At 36.3% G+C, this 27284-nt stretch overlaps 1 protein-coding gene across 7 annotated transcripts in view; it reads left to right on the plus strand.

Annotated features, from left to right (window-relative positions):
- Nucleotides 1-27284, plus strand: part of ARID4B (AT-rich interaction domain 4B) — a 174087-nt gene that overhangs the window by 63961 nt on the left and 82842 nt on the right. For all 7 annotated transcript variants that reach the window (XR_004257943.1, XM_032242303.1, XM_032242302.1 and 4 more), the window contains exons 3-7: nucleotides 9418-9528; nucleotides 12939-13004; nucleotides 14399-14489; nucleotides 17264-17343; nucleotides 23472-23563. Coding sequence is in view for 6 of the 7 variants with exons in the window: in XM_032242303.1 (XP_032098194.1) it covers nucleotides 9418-9528; nucleotides 12939-13004; nucleotides 14399-14489; nucleotides 17264-17343; nucleotides 23472-23563 (440 nt within the window). In the remaining variant the exon portion in view is untranslated. The remainder of the gene's footprint in view (nucleotides 1-9417; nucleotides 9529-12938; nucleotides 13005-14398; nucleotides 14490-17263; nucleotides 17344-23471; nucleotides 23564-27284) is intronic.

Consider the following 27284-nt stretch of genomic DNA (forward strand, 5'->3'; position numbering starts at 1 on the left):
TATATATATATATATATATATATATATATAAACACATATGTGTTATGTACTCATTATTCATTATCTTTGAACTTTTGAAGAGCAAGCTTAAAACACGATGTACTGTCACCCATAGTACTCCAGTGTGTTATTCCTAAGAAATAGAACACTGTTTTACTTACCGTGTATCCAACGTTCCAAATCAGGCAGTCATTGTTGGTACAGTGATATCACCGTATCCACAGACCATCCCTTTCAGATTTCATCAAATCTAATAATGTCCTTTTCCTTTCTGGGCCATGGTTCTATCCAGGGACACAGGTTGCATTTGGTTGTCATGTTGCTTCAGACTACTTAAATCTAAAACTATTCCCTGTATTTCCCTAAATACAGCTTTTCTTGCATTTCATGTTCCTTAGAGTTTTAAGAATTACAAACCCTACATTCTGTAGAATAACTTCAACGTTGGTCTGTCTACTTTTTCTCATTTCTGGTTACTTTTGGTAGGTATACTACAGAAAGATTGCTCTTTTGATATAACAGAAAGGTTGCTTTTTTTTGTTCCCAGTGCATAACATCACACAGTTAAACCATTAAAAATAATTCAGTAATGTTCAAAAATGATGCAGATATTCTGTTTATCAAACCACTCATCAGCTTAGCATCTATTGCCAGCCCTCTGAATCAGCCACCTTTATGATGGTTGCCAAACATTGATTCTCTATCAGTTCCGTTACAGTTATTAACATTTTACTATAAAGAAGAGCTTTCTCTTTTCTACATGTTAAAACATTCATTAATTCATTTTTGTCAGTATGGACTCATGGATTTCATTTTTACTGAATGCATTATAATTTGTTATCAATTTTTAAAACTGAGGTATAATTAATTTACTGTGGAATACACAGGTGTTAAGTTGATCAATTTGACATACATACATATCCCTAAGGAGATAATAGAACAAATAATATTTATTTTAATGCTCAAACTTTCCACCATTTGGCCAGTAAGAGGAAAACCCCTTCAAGTGCTTCCTGTGTCCCTTTGAAATGTCCCTATCATTAATCGCACCATTTTTTACTTTCTGACACAAGGTGTTTCAGATTCTTCTTGTACTTTTCTCTGTCCAACCTTGAAATCAACCATTTTTCTAAGGATTCTAATTCCTTTTAATGGAGAGAGTAATTTAGAAATCAAGATGTGGGCTGGGCACATTGGCTCATACCTGTAATCCCAGCCTTTGGAAGGCTAAGATCACCTGAGGTCAGGAGTTCGAGACCAGTCTGACCAACTTGGTGAAACCCTGTCTCTACTAAAAAATACAAAAATTAGCCAGACCTGATGGCCGGTGCCGGTAATTCCAGCTACTTGGGAGACTGAGGCAGGAGAATTGCTTGAGCCCTGGAGGCAGAGGTTGCAGTGAGCTGAGATCGTGCTACTGCACTCCAGCCTGGGCAACAGAGCAAGACTGCGTCTCAAAAACAAAAAAGATTGAGAGAGAGAGAGAGAGAGAGAGAGAGAGAAATCAAGTTGCAGGCTATTGCTTTTTGTTGTTATTGTTGTTTCTGGGCTGTCTGTTGGTGGTTTTTAGTACTTTCTTGTTAGAGCTAGGAAAATATAGGGGGACACACACATCTATAAGAGCTCATTTATTTTTCTGTGTGTGTGTGTGTGTGTGTGTGTGTGTGTGTGTGTGTGTGTGTATTAAAAATACAAGCATGAACTCAAACCAAATTTCTAATTCCAGTTCAATATTTAGACTTCTTTATAGTCTGCCCTCTTCCTTCCATTTTAACTTCTTTGGCAGTGGGAAACATGGCCCCACTATATTCAATGTATTGACTTATTTGATTAGTCAGTTTACTTACTTGGTCAGGGTAACGGATCTTCCAGCCTTGCTGCTCATCTTCTCTGTCCCTGTTCAGCTCTCACCCATGTCCTCAGCCTCCTCTTCACTGCCTTGTATATTCAGCATCTGTCCTTGTGCCTCTTCAACCCTTACCCCTTCACAAATCCATGTCCTTAGCGCCACATGAAAAGGGAAAGAAGAAATGGCCTCAGAGAATATTTTGAAGTTACATTCCTCAATGTATTCATTTTTTTATCTCTCCCCCCAAATTGTGCATTTTAAGCTTGGTTTTTAAATGCTGTACTCTTTGGTATATAAATGTGAGTATATTTTCTTCATTCATTTTTTAGAAATTATCTCCACTATTTTGTTTATTGGGATTGTTATATATAAAATAGGCTGTTTTCATAGATTTATTGTCACATGGTGTGTGTTTAAGTACATTTATTACTGATTTTTTTTTTTTTTTGGAGACAGAGTCTTGCTGTCAACCTGGCTGGAGTGCCGTGTTGCAATCACCGTTCACTGCAGCCTCAACTTTCTGAGCTCTAGCACTGCTCCTACCTCAGCCTCCCGAGTAGCTGGGACCACAGGCACATCCCACCACACCTGGCTAATTTTTATATTCCTGGTAGAGATGGGTGTCACCCTGTTACCCAGGCTGGTCATGAACTCCTGAGCTCAAGCAATCCACCCACCTTGGCCTCCCAAATTCTGGAATTGCAGATGTGAGCCACTGCACTCAGCCTACTGATGGTTTTTATGATCAAATTTAATACTCTTGTTTTCTGATTCCCCTGGCTACATTGGCACTGTAACCAATTTGAATGCCTTACTTTTTTTTTTTTTTTCAAGACAGAGTCTTGCTCTGTCGCCAGGTGGCAGACTGGAGTGCAGTGGCGCAATCTTGGCTCGCTGCAACCTCCGCCTCCCGGGTTCAAGCAATTCTTCTGCCTCAGCCTCCCGAGCAGCTGGGACTACAGGCACACACCACCATGCCCAACTAATTTTTGTATTTTTTAGTAGAGACATGGTTTCACCATGTTGGCCAGGATGGTCTCCATCTCTTGACCTCATGATCCGCCCACCTCGGCCTCCCAAAGTGCTGGGATTACAGGTGTGAGCCACTGCGCCCAGCCCCTTGAACGCCTTACTTTTAAAAAGAAACTACCTCAATAAAATGTCATCTATCATGTTTTGCTTTTTAAAAAAATCTCAAATGAATATTTTCTAGTCATTATCAGTGTTAGGCAGCCATTTGAAAAATTGATTTAACTATTGTCTTTCTAAAACTTAATTTATGTATTTGATGTGCTGCAGCCCAGAGACACATTAGAGATTACTGTTGATTCATTTGTGCACTTCTCTGCTTCCTTGGTATTTTGGCATTTTGAAGGATTATTATCCACTAATAGCTAATTTTAAAATTGCCTATGCTTTTTAGTGTTCCCATGGAATTCAGTGGTTTTTAGGTGCCAGTTAAGACAGTTGGTAGACTGCCTAGAAAAATAATTATTTAAGTAATGCTGGATAACTGTGAGGTAGCTGTTGCCTTGACAACCAGAAAACTGTGCTGTTTGCTAAACAAAAGGATGGTAATTTAGTAGTTTAATTTCCTTTTTGACATGGAGGTGCTACATAAAAACATCTTATTTTAGCCTCTGAGATAATCCATATTATTGATCAGAATTAGAGAAGCAGAGCAAAAAGAAAAGGCAAGAGTAGTTTTTTTGTTTTTGTTTTTTTTTTGCTACATACAGATAGACATTCATATTTATCAGGGTCGGTGTTGGTGAAAAGAACCTTAGTTAACCTGCCAAGATAATTCTTATTATGTCTCTAAATTGGACCAAAGTAAATTAGCCTCAAAATACTGGTGTAATCTTGGTACACTAAGGGTTGTGATACACTTTGTTACGGAGCATCCCCGCAAAGATTTAAGATTTTCTTTCTGCTGGAGTTCAACATGATTACTTTATGTCTGAATTGAATAAGGGAGAAACTATTTTAAAGGAACCCCGCTTCTCCCACATGTATACACAGTTACACTGCCATCTGCTCTATTTATTTGGTGATTTTTTGTATGACTTAACCCATTTGTATATAGACTTAAACATTTCTTTTTTAAACAATTGCCTCCCAGGTTGTAAAAGTAAAAATAATAGCCTTTATTTGGCACTGTGTTTTGGGCCCTCTTCTAAGCGTTTTATATGTACCATCTTACCCCTCATCCTTGTGAGAGAACCGTTCTTTTATGCTGAGTCACTTAGCTAGGTGGCTTAGCCGAAGGCCACCTCACTACTAAGGGATAGATTTGAACCTAGGCATCTAATTTAAGAATGTATGCTTTTTTTTTTTTTTTTTAAGTCAAGGTCTCATTGTCTCCCAGGCTGGAGTGCAGTGGCACAATCTCTGCTCACTGCAACCTCAGCCTCTTGGGCTCAAGTGGTCCTCCCACCTTTGCCTCCCTTGTAGCCAGGACTACAAGCAGGTGCCACCATGCTTGGCTAATTTTTGTATTTTTAGTAGAAACAGGGTTTCGCCTTGTTGCCCAGTCTGATCTCGAACTTCTGAGCTCGGGCAATCCTCCCACTTAGGCCTCCCAAAGTTTTAGGATTACAGGTGTGAGCCACTGTTCTTGGCCTAGGAACCTACGTTCAAATTACTGTATTATACTGATTTTTTCACATAGAGGCTTGCTCCGTTGCCTGGGTTGGAGTGGTGCAATCTCAGGTCACTGCAACCTCTGCTTAGTAGGTTCAAGTAATTCCCCTGCTTCCGCCTCCTGAGTAGCTAGGATTATAGGCATGGACCACCATGCCTAAGTTTTGTATTTTTGGTAGAGACTGAGTTTCACCATGTTGGGCCAGCTGGTCTTGAACTCCTGACCTCATGATCTGCCTGCCTTGGCCTCCCAGTGCTGGAATTACAGGCATGAGCCACCGTGCCCAGCCTAATTTTTTTTTTTTTTTTTGAGACAAAGTTTCACTCTTTTTTGCCCAGGCTAAAGTGCAATGGCATGGTATCGGCTCACTGCAACCTCCGCCTCCTGGGCTCAAACGATTCTCCTACCTCAGCCTCCCGAGTAGCTGGGATTACAGGCGCCAACCACCACTCACAGGTAATTTTTTGTATTTTAAGTAGAGATGGGGTTTCACCATGTTGGCCAGGCTAGTCTTGAACTCCTGACCTTCAGGTGATCCACCCGCCTCAGCCTCCCAAAGTGCTGGGATTATAGGCCTGAGCCACTACACCCAGCCAAAATGTGATTTTGCCCCACGAATATTAAGAAGAAGTAAGGAAGGGAACCGCATCTGAATTTGCATTGATAAAATGACTTGTTTGTCCACATCAGTTGTTTAATAATATTAATTATAAGTTGCTAGCTGACTACTTCAGACATTACAACTGAGTGCTTTCTAATATTGACCCTATTTTTTTGATGTAACAGCTGAAGCTTAGAGAAGTTCGGTAGCCTACAGAAACTCATCCATTTGGTTTAAGGAGTAGAGCTTGTATTAGGACCTTGCCTTTCAGCTTTGAAAGCCTGTGCTGTTAATCAGCCTGCTCTATTACCTCATATTAAACTATTGATAGAGTGATACCTTATGCCAAGCTAAAATTACATACTAAAATCTGACCATCTCGGTTATGGATTTGATTTGGGTTTCTGTGGAAAGTCTCATTTGTATTTTGGTTGGCATTTTAAAATAGTTTGATAGTTTCACTTCTAGATGATTATATAAGCCTCAAAAATCCCATTCTGACCACCATTGTAATGCCAATGCTTTGATATAGGCTTGTTAAACAATTATGTGTAAAATTCAAATTATTGTGCTAAATGAGAATTTAGGAACAGAAAAGTAACTTACCTAACATGATGTATAATAAATAGAGGCGGCAGCAGTAAGATCGGAACACAGATCACTGCTTTTTCTGTGCTCTTTCTAACAAATTAACACTGCTCTAATAATGTATTTCAGTTGTAGCAGTTTTTATTAGACTTTGGTTTCCCTCTGCAATTCTTTCTAAAGCATTTTCTTTGTATGCCTTCTAATTCCTTTTCATATGGTCTAGCATGGAGGAAAGAAAATATTACCCTTTAAAAGAATAATTTGCCCCACAATAATTTGAAGTGTTTAGCACCCTTCTTCTGTCAACATGGGTTTTTATGTTGTTGAAGATGTGGAATGGGCTTAATTTGGGGGGAATCCCTCTAGAAAATTCAGCTTTAATAAATTTGCCCAATAAGCAAATCTACAGTTTGCTGTAGTTAAAATGTTGCTAGTGTCTGTGAATGTTAAAAGAATACACAAATGGGTTTCTGAATACTAATAGTCTAAAGATGTTACTGTTCTGTACCCATTTTTTGTTCAGAATTCTCTATTAAAAATTTAAAAATATACCAATTCCTAAATATTTATATGTTCCTCAGTAGGTACAAATGTGCAAATTTTTCATAATTTCAGCTTCCTCATCAGTTTTCATTTATTTTTAACTATATTGTTTGTCTCTGAAAATAAAATTTTACTGGCTAATAGGGCAGAATGTGTTAATAAAGGAGGCTGCAAATTGTGGAAAGTTAAGAGCCTGTGGTCATGAAGACTGCACTACCCATTTGGGTTTTTATAGCAGTAATACTCAGTATCAATTGAATCACAAAGTGAATGGAAATTTCCTTCAATTTTTTTTTCTCTCTTTAAAAACTTTTTAAAAATACTTGATTAACAAGTAAAGCTTGAACATATTCAGTATGTACAACATGATGAATTGATATACATGTACGTTTTATGGTTAGCACAGTTAAATTAACACATGACCGGGCGCAGTGGCTCACACCTGTAATCCCAGCACTTTGGGAGTCCGAGGCAGGTGGATCATGAGATCAGGAGTTTGAGACCAGCCTGGCCAACATATAGAAACCCCGTCTCTACTAAAAATACAAAAAATTAGCCAAGTGTGGTGGTGGGCGCCTGTCATCCCAGCTACTTGGGAGGCTGAGGCAGGAGAATTGCTTGAACCAGGGAGGCGGAGGTTGCAGTGAGCTGAGATCGTGCCATTGCATTCCAGCCCAGGCAACAGTTCGAGACTCCATCTCAAAAAAAAAAAATAAATAAAAATTAAACACATTAATTATCACTTAATGCTGTGCATTATATTCCTATCCTTATAATTTATTTATATATATTTTTAAATGATTGAGACGGGATCTTGCTATGTTGCTTGGGCTGATTTCAAACTCCTGGGCAATCCCCCTTGCCTCGGCCTCCCAGATTGTTGAGATTACAGGTGTGAGCCACAGTGTGTGGCCATTTTTATTATTTTTGAGTGAAGTGCTTTGAGTCTCTCTTCATATTCTTGCTAAAATAAAGTCACTAGTATGTCTGGAATTTAATCATAATTTTGGCCAGGAAAAATGATATTTTAAGAGACCTACGAGAGGTAGGTAAAGTAGAAATGCATTTATTCACTAGGTACAGCAGCAATATAAAGTTATCAAGTTGTTAATATAAAAAAATTAAAAAGTATTAGTACAGAGATGATTATCTTTCTATGAGGGTATATTCCTGTTAACGGGAATGAACTGATGAATAGGCATTTTCCTAGGTCAATTAATTGTATACTCGATATGTTTTGAGTTTACTGGCTTTTTTTTTTTTTTTTTTTTTTTTTGGGACTGAGTCTTACTGTGTCTCCCAGGCTGGAGTGTAGTGGTGCGATCTCGGCTCACTGCAACCTCTGCCTCCCAGGTTCAAGTGGTTCTCTGCCTCAGCCTCCCAAGTAGCTGGGATTGCAGATGCCTGCCACCATACCCAGCTAATTTTTTGTATTTTTAGTAGATATGGGGTTTCACAATCTTGGCCAGGCTGGGCTTGAACTCCTGACCTCTTGATCCACCTGCTTCATCCTCCCAAAGTGCTGGGATTACAGGCGTGAGCCAGTGCACCCGGCCAAGTTTACTTTTTATGGAATGTGAAACAATGGCTATTGGGGAGGTCTGATATAATTGTGGGCACTTCTATTATAGCACTAGAATATCTTTTTTTTCCCTTTTTCTTTGGGAAATAGATTACTCTGTTGATAGCTATAACTTCTAGGGGAGAATTTATTTTAAAATCTAAATGAAATTGATTCTTTATTTGTTACTGATAACAGCCTTTTCCACTTTACGTTCTGTAGAATTTCTGTAGGATGTTAATAGATGTCAATAGAAAAGAAAGAGTTTTTTGGACAATAGATTGGGAAATGCTGAGTTAAAATGTGATCGTTTTCTCTATTATGTATATATATATATATATATATAGGTTTCTCAGATCTTTCAGCTTACATTTAGGAATCTCCAAAGTTCAGGCAGAGAAGTAATCAATTCATTTTTTGATTTTCCCCTGACTCATACCTCCTTTCCTTTTGGTAGAATGTCTTGGAATGTTAGTACTTCTTATAAAGCACTTTGGAAAAAGTTACTTACATGATTTTCCTTTGGCTATGGAATTAATATAAGCAGAAGAACTCCTAGGAATAAAGATATAGAAATGTACCTGATTATAAAACGTGAGAGCAGCTATTGAAAACTAAGTCACAACTGAGGAAACATAAATATTACTTAAGGAAGAAGAATAAATATCCAGTGAACCCCTCTTATTACAGTATTTGAGACATTTTGGCTTCACAGTTTTATTTGAGACTTTCCAGATTGGATTTCTTCACAATAGTTTTTACCAATAGTTTAAGTATACTTACTTTTCTCCCTTGTAGGCTGTACTACATTATTTTTTGTTTGCTTTTTTGAGACAAGGTGTCACTCTCTTGCCCAGGCTAGAGTTCAGTGGCATGATCACAGTTCACTCCAGTCTCGACCTGTTGGGGTCAAGCAATCCTCTCACTTCAGTTTTAACAAGTAGCTAGGAGTACAGGCATGGCACCACAGCCAGCTAGTTTTTTTGTTTGTTTGTTTGTTTGTTTGTTTGTTTTATTTTGTAGAGGTGAGATCTCCCTGTGTTGCTCAGGGTGGTCTCAAACTCCTGGGCTCAAGTGATCCTCCAGCCTTGGCCTCCCAGTGTGCTGGGATTATAGGCATGAGCCACCACACCAGGCCCTATACTGCCTTAGACTTTTCTAGGTAGAGATACAACAGAGCTATTCTGAATTTGGATAACTGACAATATGGAGCCTCAATATTAGAAGAGTTTTTGGTTATTTTGTTTCCCCCAGCATTTGAGCTTTAAAGGTCTGCCTTCTGCTCAATGCATCCTTTTCTTTAAGTGGCCATAGGATAAATAAATATTTGAATGAACAGGTGACTGAGGGGGTATACTTGTGAGTGAGCTAATTCATTTCATGGACCATATGTATTTAATAGAAATAAAATACCCTTATATTTTATATGATATACATTTAAATAGGCTTTATGATAAATATTTCACTTTTTAAAGTTTATAGTATTTTATAGATTGATCTTGTTAACAAATACATTCCACATTAATAACTGTTATAGCTTAACAGAATTAGGGTCACTATCTATCCTGAGGTCTGATTGTGGGAAAGAATTAAGAAAATTTATATCTAATTATATTTCTTTGCATTTTTAGGCCCTTGATGAGCCTCCCTATTTGACAGTGGGCACTGATGTGAGTGCTAAATACAGAGGAGCTTTTTGTGAAGCCAAGATCAAGACAGCAAAAAGACTTGTCAAAGTCAAGGTACAGTATTTATAGATTTTATAAATTATATGTTCAGCATTTGATATTTAAACTATTTGATGAGTGTATTTAAGAATTATTTTTCTGCAAAATAAGTTTCTAGGAGTGAAAGTTGTAAAAATATCTCAAAACAAAGCATTTTTTGTTATTTTAAAAATATTCTAATTGGAATGAATTTAGATTATCACAGTTGGTATTTTGAATGCCATTTCACTATAGATGTCGTACTGTTTGTATAGTGTTTTAGAGCTGGAGAGGAACTCAGAAGTCATCTAGTTTAATTGCTTCATTTTATTACAAGAAAAATGAGGCTCAGAGAGGGTTAGTGATTTCTCCAAGGCCATTATACCAAATTCATGGCAGAATTGGAACTACCATAATTTATGAATTTAAGTCATTTCCCCTACCATTTCAGCCATAACATTGGACTGTGACTTGTAATTGATGGTGCCTTAGGTAACAGTGAAATAAGGTACATGTAGTTGTTGACTCCTTATGCTCTGCGTTTTCTTGAAACATCTTTCTAAAGTACTTGAGTTTTGTCTTATGTAGAAAAAGGAATGTAATTGCTTCTATTTTAATAAATTATCAGCATTGAAAAATACCAGATGAGTAAACTTGAATGTAGATATTTATTCGTTTATCAATAATTTATTGAGTAACAAACCATTTGTAGGGAACTTTTTGGTGGGAAGGAAGATGGGGATATTAGGATGAGATTGACCCTGATCTGTCCTCAAGGAATTTATGATCTAGATTAGCCATACCTTTCAAACCATTTTTATCTCACCAATTAAATGGGCTATAGAGGTGTTGTACTTCTGTGTAGGATATCAGTCTCTTCTAGAGCTTTTACCATGCCTATATCCCTTATGTGTGTATATGTTGAAAAAGCTACCTTGGTGATTCTAATTTGCACTCCTGGTTGAGAGCCATTTTGATAAGCCCTTTAAATTAACTATAAACTGTTATGATGCTTGTCGTGGCCCACCCTACCTTCAGTTTCCACATGCTTGGTGGTTGGTGCTTTTATAGTATGCATTACCTATTCTGGCTTTACACACTAGTATTCCCCGAGCACTGTTTTTTGCTAGTACTATCCTATAGATGAAGAGAAAACCTTCCATCTATTTGTCTATTTATCTGTCATCTGTCTGTTTCTATTTCAGAACTACTGGTAGCACATGTATCACCTTTGTGTGAAGTAGACAAAAGCCCTCCCTCAGGGTGGAAAGCCTCCTTAGCAGAACTTGGCATACAGATAGCAACTTTGTGCCAGTTGGAAAAGACATTCTATTTGGACAGCTGTGTCACTCTAGGACCCATGCTTTGCCCAACAAAGCAAAGGCTGGGTTTCAGCCCCAACTTGCATTCTTAGCTGCATATTTCCCATGTAATGAATGAACCAGGAAAATGACATGTAGCAGTGCTGCCATTTCTCGCTGTAAATGAAAGGAACAAAACTCTTACCAGACTCTACTGCCTCTATTGATAGCACAGAGTACCTTGTGCCTTATAAGTAATGAATATCTAAAGCTTACTTTTAATTTTTTTGGCTGCCCTAAACATTTGTTTCTATGGAGGTAGTGTACATTAAAACACATACACAAGGAAAAAGAAATTGTTTTTAGTTCAGTTATTTTTGTCAGCAGATAGGGGGATGTATTTCTTAATATGTTTGACTATGATTCAAAGTTTAATATATCTTCAACAGATTTGTTTATATGTTGCCACTACCTGTTTTGATTTATTGAATGTTTACTATATACTAAGCTCTGTCTGAAGGTGAAACTCTAGTGTTAAGACCTAGTCCCCAACTATAAGTTGCTTATAGTTTAAGTGAACGGCACAGATACCTAAACATGTGATTTACATAAAGTGTGATAGTGCTTTTGTATAACACAGAAATGCCTGGGATGCTGTGGGTATAAGGTATCTCCTTTCATAACTGGTTTGTGAGTGAGCCTGCCTGTTATCTAAAATAATTATCACATATATCTGATAAAGACCATGTTAATGATTCAATCCCTATAAGAACTCTTTTACCTTATATAGGGAAAACAACTGTTTTGTGTACTGAGTAGTTGAAGCTGTCTTGTTTTTCACCAGCTAATTAAATATTTAAATTTGAAGTCAGTATTTTAACTTACTCTTTTCACATCTGGTTTCCCATTCTCAGATTTCTGTAATGATATAAATTCTGGAGCTAGACTGCATACATTTGAATATCAGCTCTACCATGTCTAGTTCTTTGATCTTGGACCAGGTACTTAGACTTTCTGTTTCTCAGTTTTCTTTTTCTTTTTTTTTTTGAGGCGGAGTCTCACTCTGTCCCCCAGGCCGGAGTGCAGTGACGCAGTCTCAGCCCACTGCAGCCTCCACCTCACAGGCTCAAGCTATTCTCCTGCCTCAGCCTCTGGAGTAGCTGGGATTACAGGCATGTGCCACCATGCCCAGCTAATTTTTGTATTTTTAGTAGAGATGGGGATTCATCATGTTAGTCAGGCTGGTCCCGATCTCCTAACCTCAGGTATTCTACCTGCCTCAGCCTCTCAAAATACTGGGATTACAGGCATGAGCCACCATACTCAGCCTGTTTCTCAGTTTTCTTATCAGCAAAATGGGAACAGTTATACCTGCCTAATAGGGTTTTCGTGAAGATTAAATGTTTGGTACTTGACGCTGAAGCTCAGATTTCAGTAAGTGTTTGCTGCTACTGTTTATTATTAAGGTAGGTCTTCACAAAATGATACAATACCTAATAGCCTAAAATCCCCATATCTTTCTTTCTCATTTTTTAGGAAAAGCAATTTGACAACTAAATTAATAGCTGATAGTATTGAAATAAAGAATGATATGTGGGACTGGGTGCAGTGGCTTATGCCTGTCGTCCCAGCACTCTGGGAGATGAAGGTGGGCGGACCAGTTGAGGTTAGGAGTTTGAGACCAGCCTGGCCAACGTGGTGAAACCCCATCTCTGCCAAAAGTACAAAAATTAGTTGGCCTAGTCGTAGGTGCCTGTAATGCTAGCTACACAAGAGGCTGAGGCAGGAGGATCACTTGAACCTGGGAGGTAGAGGTTGCAGTGAGCCAAGATCACGCTGCTGCACTCCAGCCTGGGTGTCAAAGTGAGACTCCGTCTCAAAAAAAGAAAAAAGTTAAAAGAAAAAGAATGATATGTGGAACATCTAGTAATTTAGATGTGCTATCATTGATTATTTTTGAAAACTCAGATACAGTCTGGGCAGTTGTCTGTTTAAATAATTTTTTAGTTAATCTAAGGGATTGAGATGTTGTATAAACTAGGCAGCTATTTTTTATTTCTTTGAATACAAATGAATAGTTGGCACATTGATGAGCTTGTGTTGCTTGGTTTATTTTTGGTGGCTAATTAAACTTATAATCTCTAGGTGACATTTAGACATGATTCTTCAACAGTGGAAGTTCAGGATGACCACATAAAGGGCCCACTAAAGGTAATTCATGTATTCATTATTAATTCTAATGATTGTTTGGAAAACAATAATTACACTTTGTAATTTTCTTTTAATTCATTGGCTCTTTTGTTATTGAGTTGACAAACTCAATATGTAATTTTCTCTAAAAAGAGTAATGGAAAAAATAGATTTAATCTCAGCGACTCAGGAGGCTGAGGCAGAGGATCACTTGAGGCCAGGAGTTCAAGGTTGCAGTGAGTTATGATTGTGCACACTGCACTTGGGGACAGCCTAAGGTGTCCTCTTAAAAAAATGATTTAAATAATAACTGATATGTTAGTAGAACCAAACAGTTTATTCAGATGAGCACCAAAGAAGCACTGATCTGTTTTAATTCCACCATATTTCCATACTAAAATGATGGATTTTCCAAAAGTAATAAATGATGAACTCTAGGGATTAGTGATGCCGGGTCCATGATGATCTGAAAAGTAAGAAGGTTAGAAAACAAAAAATCAGAGCTCTTACTTCTTTGGAGCAGCTACTGGAACTGGGAAATGCAATATTTTAGGAGTCATCAAGCCTTCATGCTAACAGCTGGAGAGTTTTATTTATTTGCATTCATTTTTCCTCATTGGCAAGTGAAATAAATGCTGCTTTACTTTTGCCAGTGAGCAAGCTGAAAGAGAATGTGTGGGTAAACCACTATGTGCTCTTTGGCTGGTTTAGGGCCAAAAGGAAACCCCAGAGCAATTTTTAAATTGTCCCTGTCCTTCCCGAGGTTCCTTCAAAGAAGAGTGGAAATGCAGGGCAATGACAGTCAGTTTCACAGATGGTGGTACTCACAGTATAATCTACCGACCCTGGGGGTCCCCAGAACTCTTTTGGGGGATTGTTAAGTATAAAACTTTTCATAATAGAACTTAGGTATTATTTGCCTTTTTTTAGTACATTAACATTTTCACTGATGGTACAAAAATATTGATGGGTAAAACTGCTGGCACTTTATTTTTTTTGAGACGGTGTCTCGCTCTGTTGCTCCAGCTGGAGTGCAGTGGCATGATCTCCGCTCACTGCAGCCTCCACCTCCCAGGTTCAAGTAATTCTCCTGCCTCAGCCTCCCGGGGAGCTGGGATTACAGTCGCCTGCCACCACACCTGGCTATTTTTTATATTTTTGGTAAAGACAGGGTTTCACCATGTTGGCCAGGCTGGTCTCGAACTCCTGACCTCAAGTGATCTGCCCGCCTCGGGCCTCCTGAAGTGCTGGGATTACAGGCGTGAGCCACCGCACCTGGCCAACTGCTGGCACTTTTAAATCAAGACAGTAATCATTTTATTCTTCACCGTCTCACACTCAGTTGAAACAAACCCAGGTTTTGGGTTGCTCATTTATCTTTTAAAAGTTTTTCTAACATGTTGAAAATACTTTAGGTAGGAGCTATTGTGGAAGTGAAGAATCTTGATGGTGCGTATCAGGAAGCTGTTATCAATAAACTAACAGATGCGAGTTGGTACACTGTAGGTAAGAAAATAAATTTTCTTTAAAAATGTATGTTTAGTTACACAAAGAAAACTTAAAACAATGCAAATAAAATAGAATTTCTTGGATTCACTGCCTCCCTTCATACTGTAGATATTATTACTCTTACTGGTTATCTTTCCAGATCTTTTAAAAATTTATTTCCAAAGTGTATATATGTGTATATAACAAAATTTGAAATTATGTAATGTATACATTATGCAATTAGAACTCTAGCTTCTTTTTACTTCAAAGTGTATCTTAGAGAAATTTTTTTCACATCTTATTTTTAAGTTTATAGTTCAGTAATGTTAAGGATATTCATGTTGTGTTATAGTAGAAGTTTCTTTTGACTGTATATATATGTGGCTCCCATCAGAAAACAAAGTAGTAATATATTTTATAATAGTTGATGTGCTAATTTGTTTTTTCTTACTGATGATGTTGCCAGTTTTCTTACTATTACAATAAATGCTAGATTGAATGTCTTTTGTACATGCATGTTTATCCTAGTACTTCTTGACTGCATATACTGAGAAATAGAGGTGAAGAAACATACACTCTTAAGACTTTAGTAGTTAATGAAAACTGCCTTCCTAAAAGACATTGTCGGTTTTCTCAATCCTTGTCAGATTTTTTTTGTTTGTTTTCTTTTTTGTTTTGTTTTACTATTCAAAACAAATCCTTGTCAGATTTTGTCACTTTAAAAAATTTTTTTGCTAATTTGGACATAAAGTAATATCTCAGTTTTGTTTTAATATGCCCCTCACTAGTAATGTGATTACTAGTGAGATTGAACTTCTTTTCACATGTTTATTGAAAGGAACATAATTTCATTTGTGTTTTTTCTGCTTTGAGTGGCTGGCTCTTGTATTCTTTCCCTTTTACTCTTGAGATGATTTATCTTTTTCTTATTATTTTTAGGATATGTGTTCTTTATATATTTTGGATTAACCATTTACTATTTCAGTTACAAATATTTTTCTCCTGTTGCTTTATTCTTATCTCTGCTTTTAATTTTCATGTAGTTAGTTTTTGTGTGGTCACCTTTTATAATTTTAGTTTCAAATCTTAAGAAAGCCTTCCATTGGTGTTATAAATCTGTCTTCAAAATTTTAATGAATTTTTTGTTTTACAAATAGATTTTGATTTCACCTACAGTAGTATATATTTTTTCTAACATTCTGAAATAATGATTAAAAATTATTTTTCCTAGATTGATAGCCATTCAGTATTATTTATTAAAGGTAACAACTTTTACCATTTAATGACCACAGAGGTTAAAGCAAACACCTAGTAAAATGTTTTCGGTAATATCAGAGTTTGCTAGAACTTTCAGATAGTGTAGGTGAGTTTTGTTTATATATTTTTGGTGTGAGAATAAAACCTGGTGAAAATAGAGGGAAAATTACTTAATTTTGAGACATAAGGAAATATTTGACTTCGTGTAAGTGACAAGACTGAGCAATTCTGTGTAGTAAGTCTATATGGTGATCAGTTGTAATAGTCTACTAAATGTGGCATTTGTGTATTTTAGTTATATCATTTAAAAGATGTACTGAAAACTATCCAGTCTCACATAATTAATGTAAGTTGTTATATAACACATAAGAATCTCATTTTAGTTCAGTCAGTAAGGAAAGGGTATTGCCTTTCTTTTAACCATTAATCACTTCTCAATAAATGTGAGATACTGTTGAGCATCAGAAACAAAAAAAATGAAAAAAAATCTAATTTTAGTAGGGAGGCAGAAACTGTAATTTCTAAAATCAAGGTCTGGTAACATTATTTAAAACAGAGGTACTCTCGTTCCATGATTTCTAAGGAATGTAGTATATCCCCAAATTATTTATGTACATCACAAATTTATGCATATAATACAAATATTCATACATTCTCTATTAACTTATGGTGGTTTTGCTGGGATGTTTTAAGAACTTCATTTTTATTAAAAATTTTCCACTGCTTTATTGAGATTTAATTGACGAAATTATATAAATGTATATATGACATGATGATTTCATGTGCAAATATATTTTGAAATAATTAGTGCAACCAGGTTGCTTAACGTTTCCATCACCTTTTAGTCGACATTTTAGTATTTTAAGTCAGTCGTTTTCAACCGGGGATGAATTTACTCCCCAGGAAACATTTGGCAATGTTTAGGGACATTTTAGATTGTCACAGCTGGGAAGGGGGTGTTACTGGCACCTAGTGGGTAGAGGTCAGGAGTGCTGCCAAGTATCCTGCAGTACACAGGACAGGCCCACCACAACAGAATTTTCTAGCACACTATGTCACAAGTGACAGTGCTAAGGATAAGAAACCCTACTTTAAATCATGAAAATACAGTTATTTTTAAAAGGGACAGTCTGCATAAATTTGTAATCTTTCTCTTTCTTAGGTAAATCTGTCAATATCTGTCAGTAGGAAAACTTGGCTTTTTTTTTTTTTTTTTTTACCATCTTGAGAAGAGTTAATGGTATTTAAATGGTTTCCTCTTGAAATACCAACTTCTTATTTTTATTTGGTATGTCCTGTTTCAGGGAAGATGTTTTCATTTTATATATATCGTTTCTTTTTCACTAGAAATTGAAAAAGTTACTTTAATAACTCTGTATGTGAAGTTACGCCCTGAAAACGTAAAATGTGAATTGAATTCCAAATGTAGTCTTAAAGAGTAGATCTATTTGCACTAATAAAATCATAATACATATCATATCATTAATCCTTGAAAAAAATCCTTCAGTAGCTTCCGTTTTTACCCCTTCTCATAGTTTTCGATGATGGAGATGAGAAGACACTGAGACGATCTTCACTGTGCCTGAAAGGAGAGAGGCATTTTGCTGAAAGTGAAGTAAGTCATCATTTAAGAAATGAACATGTCTTAATGTTTTTTATTGGGAGGAGTAAATTTTTGCTTTCTTAACTCAGTCAACATACTTACTACTCAGGAAAGTTCATTAATACCACCATCATGGTGAAATCTGTGAAGCCTATTTAATAAGGCCCTTTGTTTGAGCACCAGGTTGTCTTCTTTTTTGTCTGTGTAAAGTGTTTTAGTATTTGTCTGCAGAGAAAATACAATGGGCTTGCCGGGCGCGGTGGCTCAAGCCTGTAATCCCAGCACTTTGGGAGGCCGAGGCGGGTGGATCACGAGGTCAAGAGATCGAGACCATCCTGGTCAACATGGCGAAACCCCGTCTCTACTAAAAATACAATAAATTAGCTGGGCATGGTGGCGCGTGCCTGTAATCCCAGCTACTCAGGAGGCTGAGGCAGGAGAATTGCCTGAACCCAGGAGACGGAGGTTGCGGTGAGCCGAGATCGCGCCATTGCACTCCAGCCTGGGTAACAAGAGCGAAACTCCGTCTCAAAAAAAAAAAAAAGAAAAAAGAAAATACAATGGGCTTTAATTATTTCTTTAGGAAACTTTTAAATAGACTTAAAATTTGTAAATAACTGTAGAAAACAGGTTTCTGATTTATAATCTGCTTGGTCCTTGTCATAGTTATAGGATGTATAGATACAACAAGCAGTCTTTATTTTAACTCCCGCTACTGCTATTAGCTAATATTATTATAGCTTCTCTTCTTGCCTGACTGTCCTTCCTAAAATTGTCCCTTCCATTTCTTATCATCCTTTTAGATTGATTTAGCTCTTATTCCCTAACATCAAAATATGAGTACATACTTAATTTGTTATTGTCTGTCTTCCTCACTAGAATGTGTCACAGGGGCGGGGACTTTGTATATCGTCTTCACGGCTTTGTTCCTAGTTCCTATAACAGTGCCTAACACAAGAGTATGAACTTGTTAAGTGCTAGTTGGATGAGCTGCTTATAATTGCCAGGGACTTTGCTAAGTGCTTTACATATTATTGTATTTGCAACAGTATGAAGTAGTTACTATTATTATCCCCAACTTTCAGATTAGAAATGGATAGCCAGAGCTGGTTTTCTTACCAGCACTTTCTAGCACCGAAGCCATGTCCTTAAGTTGAAAGATGTTACTAAGAACAGAAGGTTCACAAAGTTTTGTAACTAATTTGTTTGCAATTGGGAATTTAAAAGACAGACATTGCTGTAAATGATATTAGGTTCTCTAGTCCAGTCTACAAATACTAATTGATGCACAGTGTGACTGAACTATTTCTTTTTTCTAGTCACTATTTAGAATAGTGTTTCTTTGGGGATATTTTAATATTATCAAACTATTAGATTTTATGGGTTTTTGTTTTGTTTTGTTTCGTTTTGAAAAATTTTTGCTTCTCATTGATTGAATTCCCACTTAAATTTAGAATTTGGGACATATTCTCTGTATTATAATTCTGGACTATCCCTTTAGTCTCATATTCAACCACTTCCCTGTACTTCTGCCTTATTAAGACTACTTGGTGTATTCAGACTATGGTCCGTACTTTCCTTTATTGACTACTGTTGAGCCCTACTCCTTTCCTCTTGTTGGAATCTCGCTTGTGTTGACGGTCACCATAGATGCTTTCTCCTCCATGATGTCTTTCGTGAGCTCTCTACCCAAATTGGATCTCTTTATCCTTTGGTCCTTTTGCACTTCTCTTGCTTATTCTTGTTTTAGGGCCTTTTTTTGCTTTTCTCATTTTCACTGTAAGATTTTAGGCTGTTTTAGGGGAATATTCTTTTTTTCCTCACTTGATAGGCCCCCCTTTACCTAGCAATTTGTGTACAAAAGCCTCAATAAGTCTGTGTGGAATAAACTGTCAAGGTTTACATAGAGTATTTGTAATACAAACAGCTTTGGGACAAGTATAGTGATGAAGTACAGAATTCTCCCTGAGTTTGTAGAATTAATTGTAATTTCATTTCCCTACCATTAGTCAGTGAGTACGAGGACTTAAAGATGTGGTTTTTCTCCTGTTAAGTGAAGGTCCTGATTTTATTTTTTTAGTCTAGAGAAATAGCCAAAATATTAATTTTTTTTTTCACCAGGATAATTTTTTTTTTCTTTTTTTCTCAGGTAGGCACAAGCTCTGAAATATAACCAGGATAATTTTAAATTGGAATGATTCATAAGACAGTTGTAGGTTAAATGCTGAAGGTAATATGAACAAGTGGCTATGTAGCCTTCATATCTTCAGGGAGGTTTAGTTTTAGTGTGTCTGTGCAGGTGTGTACTTTTATTTATGTTTTGCTAGAAGGAAATTAGAATACCGCTGTATGATTCTTTAACTCCTTTTCCGTGTGCCAGCAGCTGTGTAGTGCAATGTTCCAGGACACAAGGGTAAGCCATGTAAACATGGAACTTATTCTTGAGTACTTATCACCTGTTGGAGGAGAAAAAGCATTAATCAAATAATCAAAACTTTTCAGATTTAAGTGTTTTAAGCCCTGTGAAGATGTGGTCCAGAGTGTTCCTAATAGGGGAATTTAATCTACTATCTGTATGTTCTTTTCTCTTTATTTGGTATTTTTCATATTGTTTTAAACGTTTTAATTTTTTTGAAAGACTGTTCAGAATATTAATGAGTAGTACTCACAACATTGTCTTTGAGAGAAAAGCCACTTCATACTGGCAGTATTTTGGGTCACTAATCCCATTTCATAAACACTGAAATTCAAGATTTTGATGGAAAGAGATCACAATAGCACTTCAGTCAGTTTAAACTCTAACACTGAAGCCACTGGTTTTAGCCATAACCAGCATAGTGAGTATGTTACCTACTGCCTGACATCTGTAGGATAGCTTAGGCATTTTTTTTTCTCTTCTCTTCTCTTCTCTCTTCTCTCTTCTCTCTTTTCTCTCTTCTCTCCTCTCCCCCCCCCTCCCCCCCCCCCCCCCCCCCTCCCCTCCCCCTTCCCCCCTCCCCCTCTCCCCCTCTCCCCCTCTCTCTCCTCCTCTTCGAGTTGGAGTCTCACTCTGTTGCTTTGGCTGGAGTGTAGTGGTGCATCGGCTCACTGCAACCTCCGCCTTCCGGGTTCAAGCAATTCCCCTGACTCAGCCTTCCTGAGTAGCTGGGACTACAGGCGTGCACCACCATGCCCAATTAATTTTTTGTATTTTAGTAGAGACCAGGTTTCACCATGTTGGCTAGGATGGTCCTGATCTCCTGACCTCATGATCCACCCGCCTTGGTCTCCCAAATTGCTGGGATTATAGGTGTGAGCCATCATGCCCAGCCAATTTAGGTATTTCTAAAGACCATTCATACTTTGAGTATTATACAAAGGTAGATTCATCATCTGGCATTCTGTTTTATTTACTTTTTTTTAAGACAGAGTCTTGCTCTGTCACCCAGGCTGGAGTGCAGTGGCATGATCTTGGCTTACTGTAACTTTCACTTCCCAGGTTCAAGCGATTCTCATGAATTGCTTGATTCATGAGAAGTGGTTGAGAAAGTGGTTGAATATGAGACTAAAGGGATAGGCTGGAATTATAATACAGAGAACTTGTCCCAAATTCTAAATTTAAGTGAGAATTCAATCATTAAGCAAAAAATTTGAACCTCCCAGGTTCAAGCCTCTTGAGTAGCTTGGACTACAGGTGTGCCACTAGGCCTGACTAATTTTTGTATTTTTAGTAGAGACGGAGTTTTGCGACGTTGGCCAGGCTGGTCTTGAACTCCTAGCCTCAAGTGATCTACCTGCCCTGGCCTCCCAAAGTGCTGGGATTATAGGCGTGAGTCACCGTGCCTGGCCAATTATGTGGTATTCTTTCTTTGTATTTATTACATGCAATTGAAAACTTAAAATCCCAATTCCGTATTTTCTGCAGCCCATTTTAGGTAACAGGTCATAGACATTTTCTCCTTAGGCCTATGGAGTTTTCTTTGTGCCTTTAATACAGCTTTCAGGAGCCTCTGGTTTTTGCTCTTTAGATGTAAGATGGGACAAATTCTACACTTCCCGCCCCACCCCGGTCTTTTCAGTCCTTTGAAATAATCATGCTCCTGCTCTTCTGGACATTGATTGAGGCCAGGGACAGAGATATTACTTCTTAGGTTTCTTATTATTATGTACTAGGGAGAGACTGTGGTCTCTTATTTGAAAATTACTATGTGTGATTCTTAAATAACTCTTTAGAAATTTTCTTTCCAGTGACAAGTGAAATGACTAACAGATACTTAAAATAGAAATCACAGTGTGTAATAGAAATCTCTCTCTCTCTTTTATTTTTTTGCTTTCAAGAGAGCAACCTTAATTTTTTGTGGGGAGAGGATGCATTTAATCCATCTGTTTGCTTGGCAGAAAGTGAATCCAGATTAATTTATTTTTCCCATTTACCAAATATAGTCATTTAGTAATGCTCCATAGTGATACAGTATTACCAGAGTAATATTTCAGATTACTTGAGTTTTGGACAGCTTTTGCCTCCAAATAATTTTTTCTTTTTTTTAAGACGAAGTTTTGCTCTTGTTGCCCAGGCTGGAGTGCAATGGCGTGATCTTGGTGCACCACAACTTCTGCTTCCCAGGTTCAAGCGATTCTCCTGGGTCAGCCTTCCAGGTAGCTGGGATTACAGGCATGCTGCCACCATGCCCGTCTGACTCTGTATTTTTAGTAGAGATGAGATTTCTCCATGTTGGTCAGGCTTGTCTCGAACTCCTGACCTCAGGTGATCTCCCATCTTGGCCTCACAAAATGCTGGGATTACAGGAATGAGCCACTGCACCTGGCCCAAATAAAGTTTTTGAAATCCTTGATTTAAGGTTCCTTAAGACAGAGTTAGTTTCTGTACAAAATAAATTTGAAAGATTAGATTTTTTTTGCCATATGAGAGTTATGAAAGTAATGATTTTTGTCTGTCTTTTGAAGGAATCAATCTTTAGTTAATCCTTTACGACTAGAACCTTTTTTCTGTATTACATTCTTGATTGTTAGATACATATATCTGTGTACCTTAAATACATTTACATATATTCTAATGAATTATATGGAAAAGGTTGTTAATATGGTTCATCTGTTCACGGTTGAGTTCATCGTTATAACAAAATTGTCTCAATATAAAAAAAGTTAAATATTTATTTTGAAATATTACATAGTTTAGATGCCTGCTCTTAATTTTAAGTTGATGGATACTCTTTCTTATACCACTCTGGTTTGTAACTTTAAGAAGCCTCTTTGTCCTAAGTAGTTCCTCACTCTCATTTTCATCTAGACAGTTTTCTTGGGAATCTCTGGTTGCTCTGATGTTTGTGAAATTATTTATAAGATTATAAGATTCTTCTTAGGATGAGGAAAAGAATAACAACTGTGGAAAATCTTAAATGGAGAAAACGTAGGAAAGGAAAAAAATGTAGAAACTTCATCTTTACATTTTATTTAAAAAAGATTTCTTGCAGAAAATGTTTGCAGAGTAATAACTTACTCTGAGGCTTTTTGTTCATGCAGTTAATGCTTTATCTTCATAATTAATTTTGTTTCTGTAACTTACTAAGAATTTTATTTTGGCCGGATGTGGTGGCTCATACCTGTAATCCCAGCACTTTGGGAGGCCAGGGCGGGTGGATCACCTGAGGTCAGGAGTTGAAGAACAGCCTGGCCAACATGGTGAAACCCCGTATTAAAAAAAAAAAAAAAAAAAAAAAAAAAGAATTTTATGGATTATGATTGCCTATGTACAAGTTAAAATTGGAGCTGCAGTTAGCTTTAACCTAGAAGTTAGGTCCTTACAAATAGGTTTCTTAACACTCACATCTGTGTTTCCATGGAGGTGTATTTGTTTTGTATTTTAATCATCCTTAGATGCTTATCAGCCTTCAAATAGGTAATGAATCATCTAGAGAGAGCAGACAAATTTTATTTTTTTTTTCAGTAATGAGTTCATTCATCTTTATTCCAGTATCTTTGAAACTAGAATTTTCTATCTTTAGGAAAGCTGTGTTTTAGTTTCCCTGGGGAAGGGGGCTTAATCTCAAAATCTGAGCATATTCTTAAAGTGATTTGGTTTAAAACAAAGAAAGCGTTTGCAAAGTGGTAATTTTTTGATGGGCTTATGTTCTTACCCACAGACATTAGACCAGCTCCCACTCACCAACCCTGAGCATTTTGGCACTCCAGTCATAGGAAAGAAAACAAATAGAGGAAGAAGATCAAATCATATGTAAGTCCATTTTCATAACTGTTAGTTGAACCTAAATTCATTTTTCCTAGTATTGTTTATAGTTATTTTAAGATTGTAATTTGCAAAATGCTAACCAGATCTAATAGAAATTTCAGACTCCTCAGCATGGGTGATTGAGGTTCTCCATGCTCAGCCAACCTTAGCAGCTATATCTGCCTTCAGTTTCTCCTTGCATATTATCTTGACACTGTAGTCAAAATGGAACCAGTCAATAACTCCTGAATACATCACTTGTTTTCTAATATTATGCTTTTATTCATGCTATTTTTTTTTCATCTCCATGCCTCCCTTCCCCTTCACTGTCTTGTCCATGCCTCAATTCTCAAAAAAAAATCGGTAAACCTTTGTATGAACCATTTTGTGCCTCCCTATGCTTTCCTTGAAACCACATATGTTTCTCTCCCCTGTAAACCCAATTCTCTAGCATGGTATGAACTGTGGAGCCAGTTGGTTTGGGTTTGGATCCTGGGTCTGCCACTTCCTTGCTGTGTGATCTTGGGAAGGTTATTAAATCTTTTCATATCTCAGTTCTTATCTATAAAATTGAGATAATAATAAAACCTATCACTTAGAGTTGTGAAAATAAGTGAATTCATATCCTTAAAGTTTTTATATAGTAAATGTTATATAAGAACTAATCAACATCATATACTGACATGAAAAATTTCATGACGAAATACCAGTATGTAATAATTTCATTTACATATGAAAATATGTTTACATGTATATATAAAAATCCTGCTTCCTGGTGTTTATGCCTGACAAGGAAGACTGATTCTTGCTGCATTATTCAAACTTAAAAAATTTCTACATTATTTTTTATATATATTATAGGAGAAGGTCTTGTCAGTAAGTTTTTTTGATTTTGAAAAGATTGAAAAAAATGTTTAGACATATTTTTACGATTTTACACACATCATCCTAAAGTGGAAAAATAAGTTTAAAAATGAATTTATTGTGCAATATCGCTTAATATTGACCCGCAAATTTGACCAAAAATTATGATCTGTTAAAAAGTCAGTTATTTTTTATTATCTCCTCTATTGTTCCCCAACTGTTAGATGTTTCTTAGTTGACATGTCTGTTTTGTGAATATGAGCATAAAGCATGCATTTGTTGCTGAATAAGTTGATCTTTGCTTTCTAAAGACTCCAGCAAACAATCTAAGGTAGTGATTTTCCTGTGGAAAATCTCTATGTGTAATGAGAGATTTGCTGTTGAGATTGTGTTATACACGTGCAAAGTATGAATGCAGACAAAAGGTTGAGAATTACTAGTGTAGGAATGAAGACCTGCTCCATCTGTAATCTTGTTTTGCTTGCTCTTCCTTCCCCCTCTCTACCCTGGTTGGTCATTCTCACTGCCAAGGAACCTGACAATGTTACTCTTGCTTGGCGTTTTAAGCCTTGGTGTGTAAGCATTACAGGCAAGTACTAGTTTGAAATGCCCATCTCCTTAATTACATTTCCTCAAAAGTTTTTTCTCTCCTTTCTTCAGAGTGATTTTCTGCAACAAAGTCTTAAACCTGGATCTAAGGGCATTCACCCGACCTTCATTTCCTCTTCCATTACACCACTGAAAAAAGTCTTTGCTGTGGTCTCAGATTGCCATTTAAAGTGCATTTTTGTGCAAAGATATGTTATCTCTTCTTAGGATTCCCAGGACTTCGTTGTTGGAGTGATGTATCACCAAATTTATTTTTAGCAGCTGTTAATCCACGCATTAATCTACCCCTAGTTATTCCAAAATTGATTACTTACAACATCTTCCATTAAATTGAGATACACTATATTCTGCCTTTAATCCTAATAAGTTCAAGTATTTTCTGTTCTTAATGATTATCATCCTCTAGCTTAATTTTTTTTAAAGCAAGTTATTGATTGTTTTAATGAATGTATTACTGGATTGAGTTTTCTCCTTAAAATTTACCCATTGTTTGCAGCGGTTGTGTTTAAGTGATTCAGAAGAATAGAATACCTGAAATTATGGAAATACTTGTTTGTCCCTCTCCTCTTCATGTTGTTTTCCAATAATCTGGAAAGTTTATGTGCAACTGCTGCAATAGGAAAGCAGTCTTTTTTTCCTTTTTGCTGTTATTTTTTTCCCTTCAGAAAAAGGATAAAGCATAAGGTTTACAATGATTCTTGTTAATAAGGGATTATTTATGGGTATAGATTTTACCCAGTAACAGTGCTAAGATTTACCCAATACCTGGTTTATACTTTCTATTTAAATATAGGCCTGCAGATCTGAACACATTTTAAAATTAGTTTATAATTCACATACCATAAAATTTACTGTTATATGTTTTAATCTGTAGATTTGTATCCAATAATTCACCCTTTTGAAACATACAGTTTAGTGGGTTTTAGTATATTCATAAAATTGTGTAACTATCATCACTATCTGATTCCAGAAGATCTTTTTATTTTGCTGCTTTATTTTAATATGAGAATTCGATTCATTTCTTTCTTGATAAAAATGGAGAAAAAAATTAAAACCTTTTTATAGCTGTGTACATAGGTTCTGTGTGTTTTAATGTCTAAGAACCTATATACATTGTCAGTCTTCTAGATACTAAAAGAACATTTCAATTTGCAAAGTTTGAAACTGAGTAAACTGATTTGCTTAAAATAAAAAAAGAATGAGAATTGCGTGTACTAGCTCAGTTTGTATCATTATTTGGTATTCCTTGGCCCATGTCTTGTCTGAAGTTCATCTTTCTTGATTTACAACTAATTTAGAGTTAATACTGACGTGTGATCACCTTTAAGTGATTGGCTGTTGGATTATTATGGTAAAAATTTCCATGTAATTAGGTTTGATTTTAGTGACATCATCAGATTTTATTTCTTAGAGACAGTGCATTATTTTGTTGTAGCTCTGCAAATACTTTGCCACCAAAGAAACAGCAATATCAGAGATGAATAATAACCAAGCAGACTCTCCGCTTGCTCTGTCTTTGCTCCTATGACATATTTTGGATGCTTATTAATTTTAGTTTGTTAGTTTATTGAGTATCGGTCTTGTGTAAACAGTTTTCTGGCTGAGCTCCTCTAAAAGGAAAAGTTAAGGAGCTTCATGTATAATAGTATGATTTACACTGATTGTATACATTTTGTGATTTTAGAATAAAAATCAGAATTACCATAGTAAAAAAAATAAATATTTTTACTTCATTTATTTTATCAACAGGTATTTATTTACCATCTATACTGTGCCAAGCATTGTTAACAAAAAAATTACTTAAAAAATCTTTAACTTTAGAGCTTAAAAATTTAACAAAATTTTTTGTTAACAAAAATTTTTTTAACCAAAAAATTGCTTAAAAAATCTTTAACTTTAGTGCTTTACATTCTCTCGGGGGAGGAGATAGCGAATTAAACATTTGGTTCACATACTTGGTGTGGAAAAAAGAATAAATGTAAGAAATAAGTAAATTATATAAAATTTAATGTATGATAAAAGTGAGTGCTGTGGAAATAAAAGGAAGAGCAAGAGGAAAAGAGGTAGATGGGCAGGGGTTGTACATTTGAATAAGGTGGAACAAAATCTTGAGTAGATGAGGGGGGAAGAGGCATCTAGTCTAAAAGTGGGAATGGTTTTAGACAGGAACTTCGAGATTTAATACGTAAGGTGGTTAGATATTTCAGCTAGCTGAACAAAGGTGTTTTGTTTTTCGTTTTGATATACTGTGAAA

The sequence above is a fragment of the Sapajus apella genome, unplaced genomic scaffold, assembly GCF_009761245.1.
Source record: "Sapajus apella isolate SASKATOON/1434 unplaced genomic scaffold, GSC_monkey_1.0 scaffold49, whole genome shotgun sequence".
NCBI lineage: Eukaryota > Metazoa > Chordata > Mammalia > Primates > Cebidae > Sapajus > Sapajus apella.